Here is a 26166-nt window from a genome sequence, read left to right on the forward strand (position 1 = left end):
CCCCCCCAGTTTTCTAAGCCAGTAACTGGCAATATATTGTTTGCCTGGGGCCCAGAGCGGGTTCTTAAATGAGTAGAATGGAAACAGGGCTCTGGGCTTCTCTGCCTGTAGGCACTCTCTCTGTTGACCACTGGAGTAAGTGTTTCATAGGAGCTCCTGAGTCCCTTCCACCTTTGTACCTGTGCTGAGGAGAGGAGGGAGGGCCTAAAGGAATGAAATAGGAAAAACTGTTCTTGATGATTTAATTATGCTGCAAACAGAAGTCCAACATTAACTTTCCCGCCACACCTTTTCTTTCTGCCCTTCTGAGTTGCCCGAGCTTTGGTGTGGGACAAGCCACCCTGGAGCTTCAGCAGCGTCATGGGTTTTATTTTTAGGGTTCCTCTTGATCGTGAGCAGCTTTTGGCATTAGAAGGCAGATGCATTTTGCTCTCACCCAGCTTGGGGCCTCTGAGGGTTGCATCTTGCTTGCTGCAGTGGTGGTGACCATCAGGAAGCTCTAGCCAGCTCTGTGGGGTGGGTGCTGGGGTCTCTCGGGAGGGTGGGGCTGGTGATGGCCCTGGTGGCTGCATGGAGCAGTAGCCAGAGCCCCACATTGGCTACCAGGATTGATCATGCCCGCTCCCCTCACCTTGCTGAAAAGCTCGGGGCAGGCTGCAATGTTGCCAGTTGCTGATGAGGTCTCTGGTATAAAGAAGGGTTTGCATGATGGACATTTGGGGCTGTAAGTCCTTGTCCCGGGGCTGTCGTGTGCACTGTAGGATGTGTAACAGCATCCCTGCCCTCTGTCCAGCAGATTCCAAAAATGTCTCCAGAAGTGATGGAAGTTGCCCTAGGGGGCAGAGTCACACTCTTTACTTCCCCAATCCCTGCTTCTCTGGTTGCCGTGGAACTGCTGGAGAATGCAAGTTTATGTTGGAAAGCAAAGCCCTGAACCAGAGCTAACTTTCGTTTGCATTTGGTTTTGCAGGATTTAAAAAAATGTGAATAGTTCCTGCTACAAGTTAGTTGACTCCAAAATAAAGATCCTGTCTAAGTCTCCTGACTGCTCCCCTCATGGGGACATTCTCTTGGAGGTCATTGTTAGCTGTGTTTTCAGGGCTTTGTGTAGTTGATGTGCATCGAGGTTAGAGCAGTGACTCTTAGGGACACTAGAAACGCTGGGAATCTTTGAAACCAAGTAGACAGTGCTGAGTCCATCTCAGACCATTCAGTCTGAACCCATGGAGCAGGAGGAGGGACTGAGACCTGAGTGATCCCAGTGTGCCACCAGCATGGAGTTTGCTTTTAGCATCCTGAATCTTCTCAAAGCTATCAGGGAAAGGAAATGTAAAACTTCTCAATTTGAGAAAATGAAAATAAAACATTTCTGTTATTTGCCATTCTATGTTTTTACTTTTGGTAGCCTTGATCCAAATCATCCAATTTTCAAACTTTTTATTTTTATTTTTTTAATTTAAAAAATTTTTGGTACTGAGGATTAAACCCAGGGGCTCTAAACCACTGAGCCACACCCCCAGCCCTTTTTATTTTTCCAATTTGAGACAGAGCCTGGCTAAGTTGCCGAGGCTGTCTTTGAACTTGGGATCTTTCTGCCTCAGTCCCCTGAGCCGCTGGGATTGCTGGTGTGTGTCAGCGCTCCTAGCAGTGTTTTTATTTATTTACTTTTAGTCATTGCCCCATCCTGCTTCCTGGTTCTTTTTCTTGCTTTTTTCAAGGCATGGGAGTCCAGTTGTGCTCCCTGGCACCCCCTGCCCCTCCCCTGGGAAAGGCAGGTGCACTGGAGGCCGCAGACTTCCACAGGGGGCTCAAGGGGAGGGGGAGGTGGCACAGGCGCCTGGGCTGGTCAGCAGACGTGGGAGGTCTCACTTTGGTTCTTGCCAGGCCCCAGGTCTCCTAGGGTGGAATCAGATACCTCTAACCCCCATTCTTTTCCTGGGGTCCTGTCTGGCCTGTAAAAGTCAAGTGCATGGATCTGCATGGTGGTGTCCTTGGGAGCAGCTATAAAAACACCGTGGCCCGATCATCTTGTTCTTCATCAGCAGAGGAGGAGAGGTGTGCTGGCTTTCAGTATTAGAAAGAGGACCTTAGCAAAGGGCTAGACGCCTCTTGGTACCAATTCCAACCCCAGGGTGGTGGTCCGAGGCCAGGGCAGGGGCTGCAGCACATTTCAGTGATGGTGGAGTGGCTCCAGGGATCCAGAGGGGCAGCTAGTCTGAATACTAATTTATACCTGACACGTTCGTCGTCACACCACCCAGTCCTCTTCCTCTGTTTATGTCCCAGTTCTAGTAACAGTATTAGTAGTATTGCTAACATTGTCACATGACACCACATCTGATCTTCAGCCTTGAAACATGAGAAGCGGAGGGGCCATTTCTGTTTCCTGGGTTGATGTTGTTTCTGTGTGTTTCAAAATCGTTGAGAAGGGGTGAGTGCCCTTGGTGTTCCCTGGTACAGTTTCTCTTGCTGCTTAGCTGGATAAGGAAATATTTTGAAGTTTCTCTTTGCTTTGTTTCCCCTCAGAGCCACCAACCCCGCCTTCAAGGAAGTGCTGTCACGGATCGAGTCCCATGAAGACTGTAGGAACCTGCCCATGATCTCTTTTCTCATCCTCCCCATGCAGAGGGTGACCCGCCTTCCTCTGCTGATGGATGTAAGACCCGATCTGTGGCCTGTCCCCTGGGGAGCCGTGCTACTGTAAACCTGATAAGCAAATTAGCCTTATTCCACTTACACTGAGGCATATTCCTTCTGTAAAACCCTAATCCCACGAGAAAGTGCTCTTTGTTGGAAAGTCTTCCTGTGTTGGATGTCTCTGGAATTTATCTTCAGTTTATGCCTGTGCCACCCCTCCGGTGGAGCTTGATCACGTTTCCCACCCACCCGACATTGTTGAATTGAGAAGCGTATTGCTTTCTCAAGGACAGAGCCCTGGTTTCTGTTCTGACTGAGCTGATGGTAGGACCCTGGGCAACTCACCACTCTGTGTGGGCCTCAGTTTGCTCAGCCTGGTCATTAAGACCCCTCCCATTTGGGTGTTCCAGGATACTCTAGGGCTTCTCTTTCCCATGGGAGGCATTACAGGGCACAAACCTGGGCTTGCTATGCAGGGCACACTGGTTTTGTAAGCTTAGCATCCTGAGTATGTCAGTCAGAGTCCCTCTGGGAGCAGAGTTGGGCATGCTGAGCAGTGAGCAGAGGCTGCCTGGCACACCCTGCAGCTGGAGAGCAGCTGGCCCAGGGCAGAGGCCTGCATGCCAGGTGTGCCAAACTGCAGCAGCGAGCGGGAGCAGGGTGGGCAGTGGAGGACAGCCAGCTTGACACAGGTCTCGCCCAACCAGTGGGCCAGGCAGCGTCTTATTCTAAGGGATTACCCAGGGATTGTTATGTAGCAGGTGATTGAACTGCAAAACTTGAAGTTGTGAAAATCACGTTGCTTGTTCTCAGATGGGTATCCGTCGTGTTTAAGGACAGAATATGACTGGGTTATCAAAATGAAACCTTGAGACTATTGCTTGAACAGAATGGGACTCCAGAATCAAAGGAACCATTTTTGTCCAGTGCTGGCTGTTTAAGGTCTGAGCTTTTTTGGGTCACAGACCCCTTTGGGATTCTGAGTAAATCTATAGTTTTCATTCCTAGAAAATTTATATCTGTACAGATTTTTATATAAACTTGTATGCCTGGGCTCCATCATGGGGTGCCTGCCCGCAAGGACACAACCAGGATGTTTCATGTTGCTTTTGTAGCTATTAATGGGTCATAAAATTAATTTTCAAATCACAGTTTTTGAAAAATGAAGTAGAGTGGAATATGAGGAGTATGATGTACACATAGCTCATGATGTGGTTAAATGTTATTTCATTGAACAGTCTTGTTTATTTATGTGCACATGTGTGCTGGTTGCAATATAAATTTATTTCTTATGGTGGGTGGGTCATGGTAAAATAATAGGAGAACTCTCACGTAAACCACTGTGTGTTCTGTGCTTCTCATGTGGAACAGTCTGAAGCCTGACTTTTTGGTACTCACATTTCAGGTCCCGATGGCTTGTGGGTTACCACACTTTCCACCCCTGCCTGATGCTGCAGACCTCTTCTTTCTGCCATGTGTGGGAATCAGGCCATCTGGGCAGAATCTAGATGTACTTAAAATATCATCTTTTTAATATTTAAAATTTTTCATTTGGAAGTTTAATTAAATTTGTTAACCAAAAGGAACATTTTCAACAATTAACATGGTTCCCTGGGCTTTGTGTATCATTTCAAAAGTTATAAGTACAGAGTGAATATCTCCTATTCAGAATTCTTGGGATGAGATGTTTCAGATACTGGATTTTTTTGGATTTTGGAACAGTTGCATATGTGCCCTGAGGTTATCTTGGGGAAGGGCCCATGGGTAAACAGGACATCTATTTATGCTTTATGCACATCTTCTGCACAAAGACTGAAGATAATTTTATACAATACTTTTTTAAAATTTCAAGCATGGAAAAAAGTTTCATGGTGTGGAATTTTCCATTCTGGCATCCTGCTGATACTCAAAGTTTTGTGGATGTTGGAGCATTCAGGATTTCAGATTTTCAGATTAGGCACGGTCAATTTGTAATTCAGTTTACCTTGCGTTGACCGTCTTCAAGCCCAGTTTTACCTTAGAACTAACTTGTGCTGTATGCCAGGCACTTAAATGGGAACTTTACGTGAATCATTGTTTAACCCTTGCAGCAACCTATTATGTAATACTGACATTATTTCAGTTTGACAGATGAAGAAACTGAGCCCAGTACTGACCGGTGACTTGCCCAAGGTCGTGTAACTAGCACAGGGCCAACCTGTGGTTCCTGGGGTTTGGAACCAGGCTGGAGTCTGTCCTCTTACGTGGCCATTCCCTGGACCGTGGGTGTAAAGATCGCTTCCCACTTTTTCAGTTGGGTTTTAATGTCGTCCTTGTGCATCATGTTGGTGCAGCATGCCGTGTTCTGTGAGTGAGAGGATGTGGCTGAGCGTGGTGTATTTTCCTGAGTGAGTCAGTCCACCATGTTGTTTCTTCTTTATTGCAGACCATCTGCCAGAAAACCCTGAGGGACTCTCCCAAGTACGAGGCCTGCAAGAGGGCCCTGAAGGAAGTGAGCAAGGTGAGCGCCGGCCTCAGTGGCCCTTGCGCCCCAGTGGTCCCCCCGTGGCCCCGCAGTGGTCCCCGGAGGCCCCGCCGTGGTCCCAGAAGGAGCCTCGTGTTTCTGTGGGTCAGCCGTGCTCGCCCCCTTGCCCTGTGTTCTCCACTTAGCTGGAAACAGGAATGTTTGTTGTGCGCAAGTGAAATTGGTTCTCCCTGCTCCAGACAGTCCTGGGTCACGGCTGAGCCGTCTCGTCTGCTCCTGGTGGTGAATAGCTGCTGATCCGACCTCTCCTTCAACAAATATTTATTGAGTATCAACTACTGGGCTGGGCATGATGCCAGCCGCCAAAAATATGGCGATGAATAGGACCAATGTGGTGGCGTCACTCGTGATGTGTGCGGTGTAAAGAGGAGGTCGGTCAGTAAACAGAGACGGTGGCGAGTGACAGAGAGATGCTAGCTGAGGGTGAGCATGAGGACAGCCTCTAGCCAGGGCTCAGAGAGTGGAGGGACCCAAGGCCAGCGAGCGATGGGAAGCCTGAGGAACCCAGGCCAGGAGAGGGCCGTGGGCAGGAGGTTGGCGTGGGAGTCAGTAATTTTGTCCTGAGCTGATGCAGGAAGTCACAGGGTATTGTGTGAAGGTGACAGTGGGGACAGGACCAGGGAGAACCCAGGTGTGGAGTTCAGGTATCCTTGATTTGGCAGGAGGCGAATGCCGGGGAGGAGGGGAGCAGACCTGCGGGTGGGCTGGAGGTGGGTGCGATGAGCACGGGTAGGGTCAGAGGTCAAGGCAGATGGTCTCTGGCTGGGCAGCTCACTCCCCCTCCCACAGGACAGGCAGGTGCTGTGAGTCCCACTTTGCACACGTTGCGATTGAGAATCCATGAAACACACAGGTGGCCGGAGAAACAAGCCTAGACTTCAGAGGAGAGATGGGGATGTGGGTTTAAGAATCCTCGGGATGGGAAGGATGGGGAGTTGGGAGCTGGGGTGGGAGGAGCAGGCTGGGGATTGAACCCCAGACTGCTGTATCACCCCAGCCCTTTTTATATTTTATTTGAGACAAGAGTCTCACGAAGTCACGTAGGCTAGCCTGGAATTGTGGTCCTCCTGCCTCTTCCTCCTGAGCCTTCGGGATGACGAGCCAGGACTCAGAGGCCTCTCACTGTGATGCCACGGTGCTCTGGGGAGAGGTCTCTTCATGCCCGTGGCACCCGTATCTGAAGGGGTTGGTGCTGCTCTGCTGCACACCATCAGTGACTTCATTGCTCAGGTGGGCTGGAGGTGGGTGCGGTGAGCACGGGTAGGGTCAGAGGTCAAGGCAGAGCTTGAAAGGGAGCTTCTCCCTTTCTAACCTGCCCTCGGGGTTCCTCAGAATCCCCCTCGTGGGGCAATTCCATCTTTTGCTAATGGATTTGCTGTTGGGAAGTTTGAAGAAATAAGATGGTGATCCACACTTAATAATGTCATTTTCTTACATTTAAAAAAAGTGATGCTGGGCCTGGTGGTGCACACCTGTAATCCCAGTGGCTCAGGCTGAGGCAGGAGGATCATAAGTTCAAGGCCAGCCTCAGCGGTTTAGCAAGGCACTAAGCAATTTAGTGAGACCCTGTCTCAAAAGGACTGGGGATGTAGCTCAGTGCTAGAACACCCTTTCCGACCTCAGTGTGATTGGTGTGTGTGAGTGTGAGTGGGTGTGTCCTCTGGTTGTATTGTACCCTAGCCCCTGAAACAGGAGGTGCTAAATTAACTGCTCTTTTTCAATGAATGATGTATTGATAAGGGATCTATTTCTGGATTTGTGGGGCTTCTATTACAGAAGGCCCCTCCCTGGGTTCTATTCATTTAGTTCTATATCATTTATTTTATTGTAATTTGCACATATTATTTATCTAACAAACCAGTAGCATTAAAAATAAAATTTCCAACCTTTATTATTAACAATCACATTCATCTTCATGGCCAGTGACCCTTATGTGGACATTTTTTTCCCAGATTTTCCAGTTAATAAAAAATTAGAAATGAAGTTTGTTTTGATGTAGACCAGAGAGTCAAGTACATGTTAGGTACTCGCCAGAGGCCTGTGGTGGAGGATTCAGGACTGCAGTTTAACTGACTTCCTTAGCATGGCCATCCTTGGGGTCCATTGGCCATCGGGCCCCCCAAGGCCTCCTCCTTCTGCACCCCTTTTTTGATCCCATGCTACACTCAGTCTAGATTTCACCTCTGAAGTTGGTGGTCTGATTCCTGCTGCTCTGGTCTGGAAGTGGGCAGGGGTGCAGCTGAGGAGGTTGAGTGGGGTTCCCAGCATAGAGATGGGAGCAGGGGACAGGAAAGGGCGGGATGGGTGGAGAGCATGGTGTTGGGGAACACCTGAGTGTCAGGGTGTGGCAGACAGAGCCTGTGTGCGCTTGAAATTTCTCAGAACTTTTTTTTTTTTTTTTTTTTGGTGGTGGTACTTGGGATTGAACCCAGGAGCACTCTACCCACAGAACTACACTCCCAGCCTTTTTTATTTTTTGTTTTTAGAGAAATTCTTGCCAAGTAGACCTGGCTGGACTTGAACTGGCCATCCTCCTGCCTCAGCCTCCTGAGTAGTTAGGATTACAGGGTGCCACCGTGCCTGCTGAGGACCTTCTTTTCCTCCCGTCTTAAATCCTGGTCACACTGCTTCTAACTTAGTAGAGCATCTTAACTGTGTAAAACTGAGAGTTCTTTATCTATGGGGGTGAGTCCTGGGCCTTCCTAGGTGTTGTCAGTCCTGCGGGACCTGCAGTAGAAGTGAGGCTTCTGCCTGGCCTTCCTAACCTCCTGCTTCTGTTCCAGCTGGTTCGACTGTGCAATGAAGGAGCCCGGAAGATGGAGAGGACTGAGATGATGTACACCATTAACTCCCAGCTGGAATTTAAAATTAAGGTATCCTTGTGCCTATGTTAATTACTCCTTTTGCTTAAATCTTATCAAAATAGGGACAGTTGAGGGCAGCCAAGTGAATAGGAATTTGCTTTTCAAAGAAGGGCCCTCAATTGGTAAGAGAGCCTCAGCTGAAGCAATTCTGACCCTGCCTCTCCAGACAGAAGCACCTTGCAGGCCAGGAGCTCTGTTATCTAAGGTGCACCTCCAACCCCTTGCTCCTGTCCTAGGACACCAAACTTGAGGGAAGGAGGTAGTTAAAAACAGTAGAATTTTAGAGTTGAAAAAATACATTTGTCTAATATTTTCAAAATGTCCTGCACACAGTGGTACCCCATGAGCTGGGCCAGGGTGTTCTAAATCAAATGAGGGCTTTTTTTCTTTTCTTTCTTTTTTTTTTTAACCTTCGTAATAAACATTGTTAATGGAAACTTTTTATTTTTAAAGTTCATTGTTTTCCACAACTTTTTCTGGACGTGTGCTGCTGTCACGGCCTGTCTGATGCTGCTCTTGAATGGATGGCAGGGTGAACAAAGAGGAAAGTGACAGTTAATGGCAAATCTAGGTCAGGGCCATTCTTTGTTGGCTCCCAGTCGGGTTCTGAATGGGAGAGAGGGCTCGTGATTGTGGTTCTGATTAAGCAACTTACAATGACCGCCCAGATGTTTTCCTAGAAAAAGTGTTTCTAACTCATGCAGTGGAATTAGAGGGATCAGAATTTCATGGTGTTCTACAGAAAGAAGGTTCTCTGCCACACCCCAGAGTTTTAGGACCACTCTTTTTTACAGTCACACCTTTTAAATTTTATCAATGAGGAAAATGAAGTTGGAAAGTAAGTAACTGACAGCAGAGTCACTAGGTGAGTGGTGGGAGATTCAGGAGCAGGGTCCAGGTGCCCTGAGTGGTAGGTTGGAGTGAACATTTCTGTTCTAACCCCCTGACGGCAGTGACGGGGGTGCAGAAACCTGACTCAGAAAGGGAGATGAAGGGTTAGCTCAGACCACTTGGAAACACTGGCGAGTACTGATTAGAAATACAACATCTGAGGACCTTGTCACACCTCAGGGATACCAGCTATTTCTAATGAGTTCATTTTCAAGATGAGGAAATAGGTTCAGAGAGGCCAGGTGATTTGCTCAGATCCTCATAGCAGATTTCCTGAGCAGTAGGAGCAGTACAGGGCCACTCGGGAGTCACGGGAAAGTTCTCATTAAGGAAGGGACCCAGGGCCCTGTGGTTCAGCAGGACAGCCTCAGCGCTGTGGGAAAGGCCCACCAGCTCACTCCAAATCCAGGCATATTAAAAGAAAAGGTGCTCATTTCATCTATCTGAAATTTCACTGTGAAGGGAAAAATAAAAAGCATAAAAAGGTAGCAAGGTAGGTAGCAAACTGGGAAGAAACAGTTATAACTCACACACAAGTGAAAGAGATAATGTCCCCGTTTTGTAAGATGCAAGTGATAAGCAAAATATTAGAAAATTACAAGTTAGAACGCAAAGATGCTTTACTTCACTGAGGAGAAAAATCGCCATTTGAAATTGGGATAAAGAATTCCAGCCTTTAGCTTTATATATGATCCAAAGGTTTGAGAACACATGTTATTGATGAGGTTATAGGAAAGGGGAATTTTTGCATGTTGCTGGTAGAAAAGATTGTCACCACCCTAGTGGTGAGCAGTTCAGAAAATACCATCAAAATTACAAGTGCAACTTACTACCACCCAACAGCTGTACTTCTGAGAAGTCTTTCTGTACTGGTGTGTGTATAAAATGAAATAAATAGTTATTGCAGTATTTGTAACAGCCAGAAGATTGGACACAGTCCCAATGTCCATCAAAGAGGAATGATTCAATAAATCATAGCATTATACAAAACATACATTATTAAAAAATAATGTGATATAACTCAACCAGGCTTTCAAAGAGAGTGGTGAACGGGGGCACCCACATGTGAAGCCGTGTGTACACATCACTATTACATATTCATTAATGCCTACTGTTGGTAAGGATAGATTTCATTACCTGGTTTTTCAATTTTAAGTGACTCCTCTTTAGCTCACCCTTTCAGTTATGATCCAGTAACATTTTCTCATTGACTATGGGGTGATAGTTTCTATACCGGGGACCGAGGTGTCTCCCTCTCTCCTGGAGCATGCACTCCATGCTTCTCCAGTTGCATTGTGCCCGTGCCGCACCGAGATGGCACGTGGCTGATGCCCCCGTTGTGTGAAAGCGCTTCTCGTGTTTGGCCGTGGCTGATCCCGTGGCCATGACTGGGCTTGACCTTGTGCTGTCTCTGCAGCCCTTCCCCTTGGTGTCCTCGTCCCGGTGGCTGGTGAAGAGGGGGGAGCTGACGGCCTTCGTGGAGGACACAGTGCTCTTCTCCAGAAGGACCTCCAGGCAGCAGGTCTACTTCTTCCTCTTCAATGACGTGCTCATCATCACCAAGAAGAAGAGGTGAGCCTTGGTGAGCCGCTGCTACCAGATCCCCGGCCCCAGAGTGCTGGACCCACTGGCCTGCTGGGGTGACCGCCCTTGCAAACCCGGGGAGGGGAGACGCAGCTTCTGCACATTGGGTCGTGGTTGTGTCTGCACGTCGTTCTCCTTAGATGGCCTCTGGTAACGGGTGGATCATCTAGCTGACCTCGGTGGGGCTTGCACAGGGTGCAGGCCACACTCCTGAGCTTTCACACTGTGTGGCAGTCGGTCCTCCACAGCCCTGGGTGGGCACTCTCATGGCTCCCATTCAGTGTCTTTCAAACTCCAGTCACAGGGCTTCTGTATAAAACAGATCACATGACCAAGGGACAGTACCAGTGCTCCTCGTGGCATACTTTGAAGTCCGTTGTTCCTGATGACTGCTGATTTTAAGGCTCGCCCATGACCTGGTTGTGCAAACTGTACTCCCTTTACGAGGCACAGTGCTCATTAGTGGGTGGCCAGCTGTGGCTTGCCTCCGCTGGTGTGCTCACGTCTGGCCCCTGGGAACTGGCCAGGAGGAGTGCCCTGGAGCCTCTGCTATAGTCACGTCACAGACTATCCCCCCACGACACGCACAGGCACACACTCCACACCCTCCTTGGCTCTGGGAACATTTTTTATAAATGTGCCCAGTGAAGTATTTTCCTGCTGATTCTGCACTAGTATTTTATCTTCCCTAGAATCTGGACTTGGATTTTACAAAAATGTGACTCAGTGGTGTATTTCCATGTATGGAGGAAATAAGGATGTTCTGAACTGGTGGCATGGGACAGGCTAGGCTGGTTCACAGGGTAAAACTAGTCAGCGTGGAGAGTGACATAAACAACCCTATGAGAATAGGAAATAAATGTCCAGATTTATCATGAAATATCAATTTCAGTGCTGCTTCTGAGGTGCTTACTTTGTAGCTTGATAATTTGAACTAAATTGAAACACAGATTGAGCTTTACCTCTATTTTTTCTTTTTGGAGACAGGGTCTCACTGAGTTGCTTAGGACCTCACTAAGTTGTTGAGGCTGGCTTTGAACTTGTTTTCCTCCTGCCTCAGCCTCCTGAGCCTCTGGGATTACAGGCATGAGCCACTATGCCCTGCAAGCTTTTCTTCTTTATCAGATCATATTATGAGTTACTCAGCTATTTGGTTGTATAGGCAAAGGAAAACTTTAATATTGTTTACTTTGGAAAGCCATTCTGTGACTGAGACAAACGTGTAAATATGCAAGTTTTTATTTTATGAAAACAGTGTTTCCATATCTGCAAGGAGAGGTTATTTCTCTGAGCTGAGGCAGTCTAAACTTATAGTAGCTAAGTAAATTCCATAAATAAAGATTGGAGAAAAAATGATTATTTTTGCATTCTTATATTTTATATGGCTCTCCCATGAGATAGTATGTTTCCTTGGCTATGCGATGTTTTGCTTTTAGGCGAGGGTGATCATACATGTCTCCTCAAATGCCAAAATTCTTGACTTTTGAACATCTTCCATTTGTTGAAATATCTGTTCCATCTCAATGGATCAAAAGCTCTAATTAATCTCTTGACTTAAATATGACTTAAATAAAATAGTATGGAGCCAGTCTTAAATAGTAATGCCATTTTGATTTTGATGACTTCAGAAGCTCGAAGAAAATCCTGAGGGTATTTGAAACATCACTGTGCAACTTATTTTCTAATCTGTTCAGACTTCTGGACGTTAGGACTAAGTTCTGCACTGCCCCCAGTGGCTTACTGCACCCGCCAACACGGGTGGGTCAGCCGTTGTGTTTAACATTGCCACCCAAACCACCCCACCTTCGTTTGCTCAGGTATGTTTGAACTTGTATTCGGAGCAAGATACTCAGCTCCACTGGAGAGGGCAGCCGAGAACCTGCCTTTGCTTTTACTCTACCTGGGGTCTTCTGGCCTCCCGGTGAGCTCATCGAGTTTCTAGGGTGCTCTCACTGAGGGAGTAGCATCAGAGGCTCTGCTTGCTTATGGCCGGAGATGTGGTGAAAGGTGACAAGCAGACCATAGACTCTTGATGAACAGGCTGGTTAAAAATGTACAGTATGCACAGCCGTATTTACACAGTAGCTTCCAAGAGGCAACTGCAAATGCTTTGCATGCCAGAGATGGCAGCAGCGGAGATACAGCAGCTTTGAGGAGGGCCATACGTGAGACGTGGCCATGAGCTAGAGATAAGGAGTCACTGCCTGTGCCAGCTGAGGAAGGGTCCACCCACCCGCTGCTGAGTGCAGTCCCAGGTGCAGCCCAGGGCTTAGCCACAGAACTTCCAGTGGCTTCCAGCTACCAGGCATGGAAGGAAGCTTCTAGCTACCAGGCATGGCTCTTCAGGAAGACATTTCTCCCCCTCCTCCCTTCAGACTGGCAGGTGGTTTATGCTGAGCGCATTCAGAGATTGCTAGGTGTGTGGCCCTTGGCTTTAAGGATGTGCTTTACTTTTTCTAAAGAATGCAAGTTTGGTCAGACTGCCGTCCACGAGAAGGTGAACTCTTTGGTATTTGCAGCTGTGACGGGAAATTGCCCGGGTACTGCCAGGGCAGATGGTTCAGCTTGGAACCACTGCCGATTTGGCTTGATGATGCTCTGTTTGAGATGCCCTGTGCCCCAGGGGATGTTCAAAAGCATCCATGGTCTCTGCTCACTGTTGACTGGTAGCACCTACCCCTAGTTGTGACAGCTGAGAGCATCTCCTGGAACCACTCTTAGAGCAGTGGCAGACAAAATCAGCTTCTCCTTGGGGCAGTAAGGTGCACAGACCTGGCCCTGCAGTAATAGTGAGGCTGTATCATAAAACTGCATAAATACTAGCTTGATGTACAACCCAGCTTGGGCACAGTGACTTATTATAACAACCTGATTACAGACTGTAGCCACATGTACAGCCTAATGGGTTAGATCTGTTGTTGTAATTAAGAACTGAATCCGAGACCTCGAGTGGTTTGTACTCCCAACAGGTATGTTTTGCAAGGCAGTTGACTGTCTCGTTACTCTTCTCATCCAGTGCCTTATATCTGGCTTTGATCTTGTTTTAGTCAGATTTTTCACCACTGTGACTGAGAGATCCTACCAGAACAATTGTAGAGGAGGAAAAGTTTAACTGGGGGCTCATGGTTTCAGAGGTCTTAGTCCATAGAAGGCTACCTCCATTCCTTGGGGCTCAAGGTGAGGCAGAACATGACAGCAGAAGAGTGTGGCAGAGGCAAGCAGCTCACAGGATGATGAGGAAGCAGAGAGACACTCCATTCTCCAAATACAAAATATACACCCAAAGCCGTGCCTCCAGTTCCCACCTCCTCCAGCCACTCCCCACCTGCCTCCAGTTCCACTTAATCAATCCCTATCAGGGGAACGATTCACTGATTGGGTTAAAGCTCATGTAACCCAATCATTTCTCCTCTGAACCTTCTTGCACTGTCTCACCTGTAAGCTTCTGGTCACATCCAGACCATAATAGCCTTCCCTCCCAGTTTTGTCTGAAGCCAAAGGCAAACTTTTGACTTGGTGCTTGTTAGAGTCCTGCAGTTGCTCTTTCAGAGACCCACAGAGTGCAGTTTAAGACAACAGTTGCTCATCACACAGTTCAGTAGGCCAGAAGTCCCAAATTAAGATGTTGGCAGTGTCCCCAGCCCCTCAGAAGGCTAGAGAAGAATCAGGCTAAGGGCTTCTGTCATCCCTGGCCTGTAGACCCTCCCTCTGCTCTCCGTCCTTGTCTCCATGTGGCCTTTGTCTCTCCAGTGTCTCTGTGCCTCTAAATCTGCCTCCTCTTCTAAGGACACCAGTTATTACCAGTGGTGTAGGGCCCCTGTAACAGTATGGTCTTAACTTGATGACATCTGCAAAGACCTCATCTCCACGGAAGGTAACAGGCAAGGTAGATCTATATTTTTTAAAATTAATTAACTTGGGATGCCAGAGATTAAACCCAGGGCCTTCACATGTTAGGCAAGCACTCCACCACTGAGCACATACACCTCCATCTGAGGTCTCTCAGATTGCTTTCTGCCCACATCTTCTTCATTAAACTCATTCCTTCTCTGGGGTTTATTTCTTCCGTAGTGAAAGCCATCTGTCCACCCCATTGCTCCACAGTAACCCTACAAGACAGCCTGACTCTGTCCTGTCACCGTGAACCTTGCCCAGTCACCATTCTTACAAATGGCTCATGAAATAGCTTTTCTCCATGTGTTGCCACCACCCCGGTCCCGGCCCCTTGAACTCTTCCTATGAGACAAACCCAACTGGATTCATGGTGCCGCCCCCATCCATTTTACATCCCATGGCCAGAGAACCACTTTAGAAAACAAACCTAGCCGCATGCGGCGGTGTACACCTACAGTCTCAGAGACCAGCCTGGGTAACTGAGCAAGATCCTTTCTCAAAACAAAATAAAAGGGGCTAGAGCTGTATGTACTCAGTGGTGGAGTGCTTAGCTCACATGTGAAGGCCCTGGGTTTAATCTCCAGCATCCCAAATAAATTTTAAAAAACATAGATCTACTCATCTGACCCTGGTGAAACTGCCTGGCAGTCTTAGCTGGCCTTTTGTAGGAAGGCCTCAGGCCACCTCTGCCTTGGGCAGTTCCTCACAGCCAGCAGCACCCAGCCGAGGCCTGCTCTGAAGGGTGCGCCTGGCCGCCTGGAGCCTAGAGGCTCTGCCTGCAGGTTGCTTGCTCACTGACCGTAGCAGGAGGACTGACACTGGCCAAGGGAAGTGGGCTGCAGGCCTGCAGCGGCAGCTGTTTCCTTTGAAGTGAGTATGCGCGTCACCCTGTTCATCCTGAAGGCCAAGGGCCGGTGCTCCCAGAGCTCTTCCTGCTTCCCAGGCTGCTCGAGGTGGACATCTGTGCAGAAGGGGCTCTGCGGTCATGGCTGGAGCTATTAGTATCTGTCCAGCTGCCACCCTGTCCTGCTCCTTGCCGTCAAGCCCTCGTGCCCAGGCCCGGGTGTGTCTTGACTGACCCAGGACGAGCGTGGCTGCTGTCTTCCTTTCCCAGCCTGCCTGTGACAAGGAGTCTTGTGACCCAAGAATGAATGTAAGACATGGGAAGTCTTCTGAGGATTCTCTGGGAAGTTTGTCTCTGCTGATGGAAAAGAAGAGCCACTTGAAGACAGCTCCTGGGCAGCCTCTGCTGCTCACCTGTGGTCCCTCCTGCGTCCTGATGTCTGTGCCTGGGGCCAGGGTGAGCGCAGAGCAGCTGCAGAACAGAGAGGCACTGGGTTCCACCCACTGAGCCTGTACTGCTCTCCCGGCTTCTGTGCTGCAGAAGGGACCGTCCCGCGTCAGCCGCCCTCGCCTGGGAAGTCTTCCCAAACCTCAGAAGCTTCAGCAGCATCTCTCCCAGGGCAGGAAAGTATATGTGGGGCTTCCCAGACCCACTCAACTAGACAAAGGGAGATAATTCAACCTTTTTATTGCTTAAACCTTTTGTCTGAGAACAGGTGCTGCCTAAAAGTGAGTTGATCCAGGAATACAAACCAGAAGCCAGTAAAAAGAGCTTCCTCTATTGAGCAGCTTCGCAAATCCGGCCTAACGCGCTCTTTACCTCGAGGCTGTGTTGTTTCTGGAGGGATCTGCAGGTCACATTTCAGTGACATGAGGAACCCCCTGATCAACTAAGCTCCAGATTTGTTCTGGCCAAAATTAAGTAACCAAAAAATGTTCATTTACCATTTCATGAAGGTGGCACAGAGGTGAAGACTGCTGTGCCTGCCCGGCCCACAGCCGTGGCCAGGTCAAAGGCTCCCAGATGCAGGAAGACGGTGAGGGAAGGCACGTGCGGACACAGGGAGAAGAGCCACACGTCCCCAACTCCTGGTGCTTGCCCAGCTGCGTTCCACATGTCACCCATGTGCCCTTGGAAGAGCGTCCCCCGAAAAAAGAAGCTGGACCACCTTGCCACCCTCAGGCTCACCCAACCCCTGAGTCTGAGATAGCGGGCTTTGCACCTGTGCTCACTAGGGCCCTCCAGAGCAGTGGACACCAGATCACACAGGCTCTGAAGTCACCTGTGACTTTGATGTGGCCAATGTGCTGCTCAGGCCTGCGGGAGAAGAAATCGTGAGCTCAGCTGGCTCTGGGTGAGAAGCTGTGCATGTTGCCACCAAACACGGAATTGTCCAAGTGGAGCTCGGCTGGCTGACAATAAGTGCTCATTGTCTTCAGCCTAAAAAAACCCTTTACTTAAAAGTGAGTATATAACAAGAATAGAAAAGTAAAATGCAAAAGTCACATGTCTTCTAAAATTAAAAGAGAGTTGAAGGAAATTTTAGCATGGAGGTAGAATGGAGGGGGCATCTGCCTGCTGAACAACGCTTTCATTTGAATGGCTTACCCTCCAGCACCCACCCTATGGGTCCATGTTCTGCAAGCGTTTGTTGAATGGTCCTCGTGTGGGGCAGGACGCTTGTAATCCCAGCGGCTCGGGAGGCTGAGGCAGGAGGATCATGAGTTCATAGCCAGCCTCAGCAACATCGAGGCTCTAAGCGACTCAATTCCTTAAATAAAATACAAAATGGGGCTGGGGATGTGGCTTCGTGGTCCAGTGCCCCTGAGTTCAATCCCTAGTTGCCCACCCTCCCAAAAAAAGACCCTCCCACATTGGGTGCTTTGCTGCACACTGAGGAAGCAAAGGTCAGTGAAACAGACATGGACACACAGTCGACTCCAAGTGTTGCAGAGAGGGAGGCGCGTGGGTGTGCAGGACCACAGAGCAGCAGACATCATCCCCACGCAGAGAGATGGATGGAAGCTCCCAGAGGAGGTGCCAATCTAAGGCCTAAAGCATGAAGAGGACCTTGCCTCACAAAGGTGTGTGGGAGGCAGGGCCCTGGGCACAGAGCAAAAGAGGGCAGAATCTCGTCGCACCACATTCCCTGTTGCAGCAGGTGGAGTCCTCTCTGACTGGTTTCTGTTCATCTTCCCAGCCCTCTGCCTCCTGATGATCTAGCCATGATGTTCTCAGGCACTGTTTCCCATCCCACCAGTCGTTGGTGACAGTGATGGTGACAGCGACAAGAGCCCAGGATTGGAGAATGGGAGGTGTGCCCTGCCTGGGTGTGTGTGCCCTGCGTGGGTGTGTGTGCCCTGCGTGGGTGGCTCATCACAGTACCCAGGGCTGTTTCCACGCTACAGATGAGGGCTCTGAGGGAGGTCGGGCGAAGCATCCCTGACCCCAGAATCTGAAATCAGAAACGTTCCAGCATCTAAAACATTGAGTGCTGAAATGAAAAGTGGAAAATTTCACACTGGGCAACTTAACTTCATGCACAAAGATATTTGAGGTACCATGTAAAATTACGTCCAGGCTATGTGTATAAGGTGTGCATGAAACGGAAATGAATCTCAGGGTTAGACTTGGCTCCCTCTTCAAGATTCATCATTACGTATATGCAGATACTCCAAAAATCTAAAAATAATAATAAGAAGAAACCCAGCACACTTTTGATCCCAGGCATTTGAGGTCAGTGGTACTCCAGGTGTCTCAGCCTTGCAGGTTCTAATTTAACTCTAATTTCTTTGCGTTTGTTACTTTTTGGTTTTGTGCATCTGGAGTATTTTTCCTCATTCCATATTATCATTGGGAAAAATGCCTAGAAACTTATACTTTTTTTGTTTGCTTTGAGAAGCACCATTTTCAATGCAAGGTTTTGATATTCTGTAGTTCTGCCAGTTGCAGGAAAGGGGAATTGGCACCAACTTGTACTTGCCAGATTTTGTGTACCTTGGGCTCATCTAGCATGGGACTCTGGGGAAGAGTCTCCTTTTGTAACATTTCCTTCCTGCCGACCTCCAGGACAGTGGATTCCCACTTCCTGGTGCCTGTTCCATGATCACAGTGTGTGTCGATAGAACTTGAGCTCTGTGACTCGTTAACCAGTCCGCAGGCTTAGTAAAAGGATTTTCTGTAACAGAGTGCCACCAGGCCATCCTTGCAAGCCCAGGGACTTCAATCAGAGCTTGCATTTTCCGAGGAGCTTGAATGCAGGAGGCTTACAGCCCTGCAGGCTCCCTGCGAGAGTCATGACCTGGTCCGATTCTGCTTTGAGGTTTTCCGTGAAAACGTTCTTCCCGTCGTGGAAAACCAAAGACCCCTGGTGTCGCCTGTCTTCCTTTGCAGAATAAACTCCTTCCTTGGGAAGTGAAGAGAATCTTGGATAAAGGGAAAGCAGCAAAACTAATTTAAAGCCCTTTTCCTCCTGGAACATTAGGTTGCGGTGTTTCTGACTGTCACGGCATTTGGTTCCAACTTCACGTGGTGAGGTGTCAGTGGAGGAGGAGTGTCAGTTCTTCCTCCTCTTCCTTTGTCTGTGTCACCGTGCTAGCCCTCTGGCGTTCTGTGATATGCTGAGATGTGACTTCCTCCGAATCTGTGTGGAGAGTTGACTTTGCTATTCAGTGTTGAAGCTGCCACTCTTGAGAAACACGACACTATGCCTGGGGTCAGACAACCTGGGCATGTGACCCTGTACTCCATCTCTCAGTGCCTTGGTGTTCTCGTCTGTACACTGGGACCATAGTGATATCTTTACCATGGAGTCCACGAACGTTAGATCAGGTGATGCCTATAAGGCTTTTCACGCTGTGAATGGTCCCTGCTAAGTGACTCAGTAATGGATACATACTCGTCAATTTGATCTTCAGTATTGTGCTTCTCTCTCTAAAGATCTTGCTATGAATCAAATTGTTGCCCTGTTAGTGTATTTCATTATCTAAAAATTGGTCTAAATCTGCCATTGGTATACATCCAAAGGCCATGGCACTCTATCTAGACCCAGACCTGGACTTATGGCTTTCAAAATCAACAGGATTTAGGAATAAACACCAATTAGCACAACGGATGCCACATGGGTGAGTGATACCTGCCGTTTTGCTTTATTTTTTATAAAATTGCTTTTATAGTAGTGATTTCTCACAGTGTCCCTGACCCCTGATGCGTGACACAGTCCTGTTATAGCTGGCCCTCCATATCCAAGCCTTCCACAAGGGCTGGATGGAAAGTACAGGGAAACCAAACCAAACGAGTGGTGTCTGCTCTGAGCATGCCCAGAGCTTTTTCTTGACATTGTTCCTTAAACAGTGTGGCACAACCACTGTCCACACGGCACCTGCATTGTCTTGGGTGTGGCAGGTAACTGAGCAAGGATGTGGAAGGATGTGGGTGTAGGGGTGAGGGTGATGTGGTATGTGCCCCTTTACATGAGGAACGTGAGCACACACACCTCTTGGCATCTGGGGTCCTGATCTACCCTCCCAATGACCCCAAGGGATGAGGGTAAGTTTCCCTGTTCTGAAGGCAGTAGTGGCAGTCAGGCTGAATCCCATGGGGGGATTTCTCCACAACTGAAGTGACCTCGTTACCCACTTGGAAAGCTGCCTGTCGCCCGTCCGAGTGTGCTCCATCCTGGCCACCCCAGTGGCATCCCTAGAGTGCTCACCGGCCTCTCTGAACTGCCCGTCTCTTTTTTTGTCCAGGATGATGGGTGTAGAGCATCCCTGGCAGCGTGGACCTGCTGGGCTGCAAAGCCAGGCCTTCCATAAAAGACGGGCAGTTTAAATGGATGATACTATGATACAAAAGTAAAAAAAGTAGAAAGTTATAACCAGCCTTGACTGGGTGTTTGCTGTAAGCCAGGCAGCATTGTGAGAGCTGTACGCACGGGGACAAGAGCTGTACTAGCTCATTTAATCCCCACAAGAAATCCAGCAGTATTGGTATTTTTACCTCCACTTTAAAGATGGAGTGAAGCACAGAAAAAATCAGTAATTTGCTCAAGTTCACAAATCAAATAAGTGACAAAATTGGGATTCTCACCAGACACTCTGAATCAGATCTGTGCCCTTACATGCGTGCTGAATACTTCATTATGTAGAATTGTATACTATTCCACTAAAAACTTGTTGGTAGAGTTCTAAATCAGGCTTTAAAATTGAAGTCTAATCTCAGTCAGGTGGAAAAGTGTTTTAATCCCTTAACTTGACATAAGTGTCAGCGTAGTCCAGCGTCCTTGAGCACAGCAGTGTTGGACTAGGGAATTTTCATTCCCCTTAAGCCCAGGATCAAGCATGGAGGTTTAAAGCCATGTTTTTTGAAGAGGAAGGGAAGCAAGTTGAAATCCGCAGCAGGAGAGCTCTCGCGCATGCTTGTGCCAAATGACACCAGGAAGAGCTCCCCCACACACTCCTGTGCCACCAGTCCTGGCAGAGTGGCAGGTCCTGGCATCCCTGAGGAGAAGCAGGAGGGTGTGCAGGATGGCTCCGAAGGGTGACACACAGCTGTCCCCAAAGCGTCAGCTGCAGGTAGTTCCAGTGTCGCAGGTGCTCACCAATGTCTGAGTCCTGCAGACTCCGGAGGAGAACCGTGGAGCCCAGGGCTTGGACCTGGGGGAGTGTGGGAGCGGGAGGGAAGGCAGGCAGCTGCCCACTCATGACCTTTGCTTTCCTCCAGCACCTGGGGAGGGTCTTCTTCAGGACAGAGTGTGCTCACGTTGAGCAGCCTATGGCAAGGGAGCCTCTGAGTGGGCGGAGGGCTGTGTGTCTGTCTTGTGTGGATCCTTCTACACAGCGTCTTTTCCTTTCAGTTTATAAAGGGAAGATGGAGGTGTGACTTGGCTTTCCATCTATCAGACCCGGGCCATGGAGGGGTCCAGAGCACTAAGGTGTGTGCGACCAGCTCCGGGCTGAGCAGCGGAGTGCTGGCCTTTGCAGACCGGCTCTGCCCAGCCTCCAGCCCGCCTGCCTTCCCCCTCCGGGGCCCACTTTCTACTTTATCACTCATGTCCAGTACGTGCCAAGACATTGGCCAACAAGCCTTAGGTGGGCCCTCCCCAGGGACGCACGAGTTGAAAGGCTTGTCCCACCACAGGGCAGGACAGGCCAGTCACCCAGCTGACCTCTGGCTCCCCCACACCGGGGCTTGGTCAAGGAAATGGCTGAGGAGGGGCCAGTTCATCTTCAGAGGCTTCTCCAAGCCTCCTAGTGTTGTTTATTGAAAAACTGTCAATTCCCTGCGGGTTGGAAGAACCATCTCTGTCATAGACCAAGTCCCCAGCTGTGCTTGTGTGGCAGTGGGTGAGCCCTCGATGCCCCCTCCTAGTCCCTCTGCATTATAGTGTGTCGGAGTGTGTTGTAGGGCCAGTTCACGCCTGCCTCCCTCCATCCTTCTGGCCATTTCTTCACGTCAGTTTTCCCATTATTTTAAAATCAACTCAGTTACTCCCCCTCCCTGCCACCCCCCCCTCAAAAAAATTTGAGTTGTGTTAGAATTATAGATTGATTTAACAAGAATAAATACTTCCGTCGCATTGAATATCCCTTCTTTGTTCACATAGCAGAACCATTCAGTTTGATCCTAAATGTTGTGTGGGTATTTATTAATAAGACGGAGTCATTTTGCCTAGGAAAGCCCTCATTTGGGTCTCACCCACCACTTATCACTCAGAGCTCACATCTCAGTCTGTGGATCGCAGCCGGTGGTGCTGCCTGCACGTAGCCATTAGGATGGAAAGGACCCTCTCACCCAGAGAGCCCTCCACTACTCCTCCAGCACCTGGAGACCCCTGAGTGATGGTGCCCTTCACATCTGTGCATCTGTGAATTTTAGATCTTTTACTTATGAAATAGTTCAAGCCTGCAGGAAATCATCAGCTGCTAAGAGCTCTGTCCAGATTTGACAGATACCAATTTTTTTTTTTTTCCCCACGGCAACATTAGATGCCCTCCTTTAAAAGCAACAGAATAGATATAAAATACTGTCGATGACCTGGAATCCCTCCACCCTCTTCCCTCATCCTCCTTCTCCCAGGTAAGATGCATGTGCGGAAGATGATGTCTGCCCCTGTGATCATAGATAAGTCGTTTGGTGTGTTTTCAAGGTGCATTTATGTCACATGGTCTTTGAAGGTTTTCCTGACTTAAAGGTAATAAGTGTACGCCCAGTGGGAAAATCCCTCTGTAGAAGTTCGTAGCACTCTGCTTAAGAACGCAGCTGTGTACAGTAAGGCAAGGATCACTTCCCTTGCATGTAACAGAACCAAACCTCCTCTGAGCTGCCTGACAGAGTTCTTCCCAGAGGGAACTAAATTGAATGGCATGTTTGTCATAATACACTGCTCTCTATCCACAGTTCTTCATTTTGTTAAAAAAGAGACCTTAACAACTATCAGTGGCTGGAGGTTGTCTCCGCAGGGACACCACCCCTGTTTGCGCACAGAGCCACAGGCTTCTATGTTTGACTGGGGCTGCCACCTGCACTCCCCCAGACAGCCTGGAGGAGCAGCTGCCAACTTGGAGCACAGATGAGACAATGAAAGGAAGTGTCCCCGTAAACGTCTCCTATAAGGAAAGGTGGTTTTTCCATTGGCTTTTTCCCTGAGCAATCTGACTTCCTAATTCCGTGGTCCTGATTGTTGCAGAGCCTGTGTAAACCATATGTTTGTTCAATGACATCCACAGACGGGAAGTCTGATTCCCATCAGCTTCCCCAAGGGAAGGGGCTTCTCGCCCAGCCCAGCACAGGCTGCCCAGTACCTTCTGGACCTGAGTAAGAGGAGGAGGAAAATGAGTGCTGCATGGTGGCATCCGGCCCTGGACCTGCTCAGCCTCCTCAAGCTCCTGTCCCAACACAGCTGTCCTTATGCACTGTGACAGAGGAGTGGCAGGTGCTGGCTGGCCTCAGGACAAGGCTGTCCATCCCAGTCCCATGTGAACCTTCGGGAGGCTGCGGGAATGGGCCTGTGGGAGAGAGAACACACAGGAGCTGGCCAGAGCTGATTCCTTTTCACCGGGTGTTCCATTGAGTTCCATTGGATGGTAGCAGACCAGGAAAAATAACCAATTTACTACTTTTGAATGGAATCAAGATTTTATTTTTACATTAAACTCACTAAGAAAGTAGCAAAGGGCGCGTAAACCCCTATAGTATTTATTATACGCTATAGAAGCTGACTGGCCTAGATAAAATGGTGGTATTGGAGGATTGATGGTAGATCAGTTAAAACACAGATGGGTAAACCTGTTCCTTGCATCCTGTTTTGGATCCAGAAGTCAAACTGGGCAGAGTTCCAAGGACACGCTCTGCAGGTGGGGAAACTGAGGCTGGAGGTGAGCTCCAGACTGGACATCTGAGAGGGCCAGGGCAGAGACCTGGTCTGTGTCAGTGGCACGGTCCTCCTCACTGCTCAAAAGGATAGTGAGGAAACATTTCTTAAATTTACCTACTTCTGACTTGGTCCCTGCGAGGCAGAGATCCACAGCTTGATGAAATAGGCTAGCTGGGTTTGCACTGAGCAAACACTGGGGGAAACGGGAGCTCTGACAACCAAGAGGAGGAGTGAAAGCTTGGGGCTCGTTCCCCTGGTTCCTGAAGGCCCCCCGCGAGCTCCTGGTCTTGCTTTCAGCCTGTGGTCTAACAGGTGCTGCCCCTTGATGCTGAGCTCTTGGACTCCAGTCATCCTGAAAGACAGCTAGTGCATCTCTTTGATCTTATTTATTTGGAAGTGCCCATGATGCCCATGCAGTGGTGTCCAGGGCCTATCTAGATGCCCATACCACAGTGTTACGCCCTCACTTGCTCTGTCTGAAGGTCTCCTTTTAACAGGAAATGGACGCTTTTGACCCATAGGCCCTCTCTCTTAATTTGTGAATTGGGGCAGAAGCGTAACTTGGAGATGCAGAGAGAGGACAGTCGCAAGAAAACCCCCATTCCTCCTCTTTCTCACTTGCTTTTGATGTTATTGTTGCTGAGATTTTGCTAGTTTTTAAAGCCTTTTTTCTTTTCGGATTTTACCCTGTGTCTCGAGCTGTCGAATCCTGTCTGTTAAATCCTCAGGATGTTACAAACTTCAGATCACCTACTTTGCTTCTGGTGAAGGAGATCCTTGAGAAATGTAGCCATGCGTGTTTGTCCATGTGGCCTGTTCTTCTCCTAGAAGCATCTGTGTGCCAGGGGCACCTGGTTCTGGGTATGGGAAGTGCGTGTACCGCGTGGGAGGGCTGAGGAGGGCTCTGGACACGAGATGCCACGGGAAGTTCCCATTATGTCACTTGTTACCTGAGCAACAAATAGTCTTCATCAGAAGGCAGTCTTTGCTTTTATAGATGATGACGGCATTTGCTGTTTTGTGAGGGGATAGTTTATCTATCTAAATTTTAGAAAAGATAGCATTTTTCAAAGAGAGTTGCAAGGGAGTGGTTGGTAGGTACCCTCATGGAATAAAAGAAATTCCAAAATCTCTTGAACAAAGGGGCTTGTTCTGGAATTCCTAGTACATTTGACCAGGCACAAGGAATTTTATTTTCCCTCAGCTTCCCTGAGTTCAGGTATTTGCATTTGTTATTAAGTAGAGTAATGCTTCCATGTTCTGAGAAGAGGGTCAGAATGTTTTGAATCTGTCCTTTTGTTTGACAGTTGTCCGTTGAGCTTTCCCACATCCAGCTGCCAGGGTGCAGAATGGAAGGAGAGCAGTGTGCAACCAGAATTCACCAGGCACGCACAGCGTGGGAACACACACGTGTGCAAGGAGTGATCACGGCTGGGTTCCAAGAACTCGGTCACTGTGTTTGATCAGAGGACACAGAGGATCCGAGGAGGGGAACAGTGGCAGGCATCGGGTTGTGGAACTGGGGGTTAGGACAGGGGTGAGTGGGGAAGACCGTGTGCTGGAGGGAGAGGTTGCAGTTGGCCATGACAAGGTAACTGACGTAGAGCAGAGGACAAGGTCATTGGGAAGATGAAGTAAGGAACTAAGAGACCAGGTGACAGTAGGGCCCTCTGCATGGAATTCAGGGATGATGTAGGTAGTGCTCTGTTGTGCAGGAAGGAGGCCGTAACACCACACTCGTGGGGAGGGACTCGGGTTGTGGGGGTGGCAGCAGCATCAGAGCTGAGGTCTTTTCGGGAGAAGGAACGATTGCTGTCTAGAAGCCAGGAGGAAAGCAGGCTGCAGAGAGCGGTCGGGGTGCAGCGCCCACCAGAGAGCTGCATTTAGGGAAGATGCTGAGGAGTCAGGAGCTGTCACCAATTTCCCAAGGAAGGGCACTCCCAGGGGATACCATGGGAGGTGCTCGGAGCAGCCCAGCTGCTGAGGGAGTGGGCACTGGACTAAGCAGGTTCACAGTGGGTGCGGAGAGAGTCCCAGAATGGAGGACCCTGGGGTGCTGGGGTGAGCAAGTTCAGGGCATGGCATGGTTAACCCCGTGGCTTCTGGAGCAGGTGCCAAGGTGGGGAGGGTGGGAGAGCAGGGCTGGGCGTTGGGCCAGGAACAGGCAGGCCTCTGAGGTTCTTCTTCCCTCTTCTGTGCGGCCCTTGGGAGGTAGGGTGCCTGCCAGGCCCGTGGCTCCTCTTCATCCTGGGGGGAGTGCGCGGTGGAGCGTGACCAGGAGGCATGGTGATCTCATTCACAGGACAGTTCCAGGATGACATCTGATGACAACTAGAACATTTGAGACTCTAAAAACACTGCCCTTACACCCCAGAGGCCATTTAGACTGTTATAATTACAGTAATAACTAAGAGGCTTAATTGAGGGGGATCACCTTGGCTCACAATCAGCAGATGTTATTGAGGTTCCAGCTCACAGTGTAAATTAGGTCTTTCTCCTTCTCCTCCTCCCAAAATGTGACTGGGAAGCTGACAGTGTCACCACCTCGTCCAGC

General features: G+C 49.0%; 1 protein-coding gene across 1 annotated transcript in view; it reads left to right on the forward strand.

The window, feature by feature from the left end:
* Positions 1-26166, forward strand: part of Arhgef26 (Rho guanine nucleotide exchange factor 26) — a 94288-nt gene that overhangs the window by 57886 nt on the left and 10236 nt on the right. The window contains exons 7-10 of the mRNA XM_076867907.2: positions 2527-2656; positions 5063-5137; positions 7945-8034; positions 10334-10488. Coding sequence (XP_076724022.1) covers positions 2527-2656; positions 5063-5137; positions 7945-8034; positions 10334-10488 — 450 coding nt within the window. The remainder of the gene's footprint in view (positions 1-2526; positions 2657-5062; positions 5138-7944; positions 8035-10333; positions 10489-26166) is intronic.

This window comes from Callospermophilus lateralis, chromosome 10, assembly GCF_048772815.1.
Source record: "Callospermophilus lateralis isolate mCalLat2 chromosome 10, mCalLat2.hap1, whole genome shotgun sequence".
NCBI lineage: Eukaryota > Metazoa > Chordata > Mammalia > Rodentia > Sciuridae > Callospermophilus > Callospermophilus lateralis.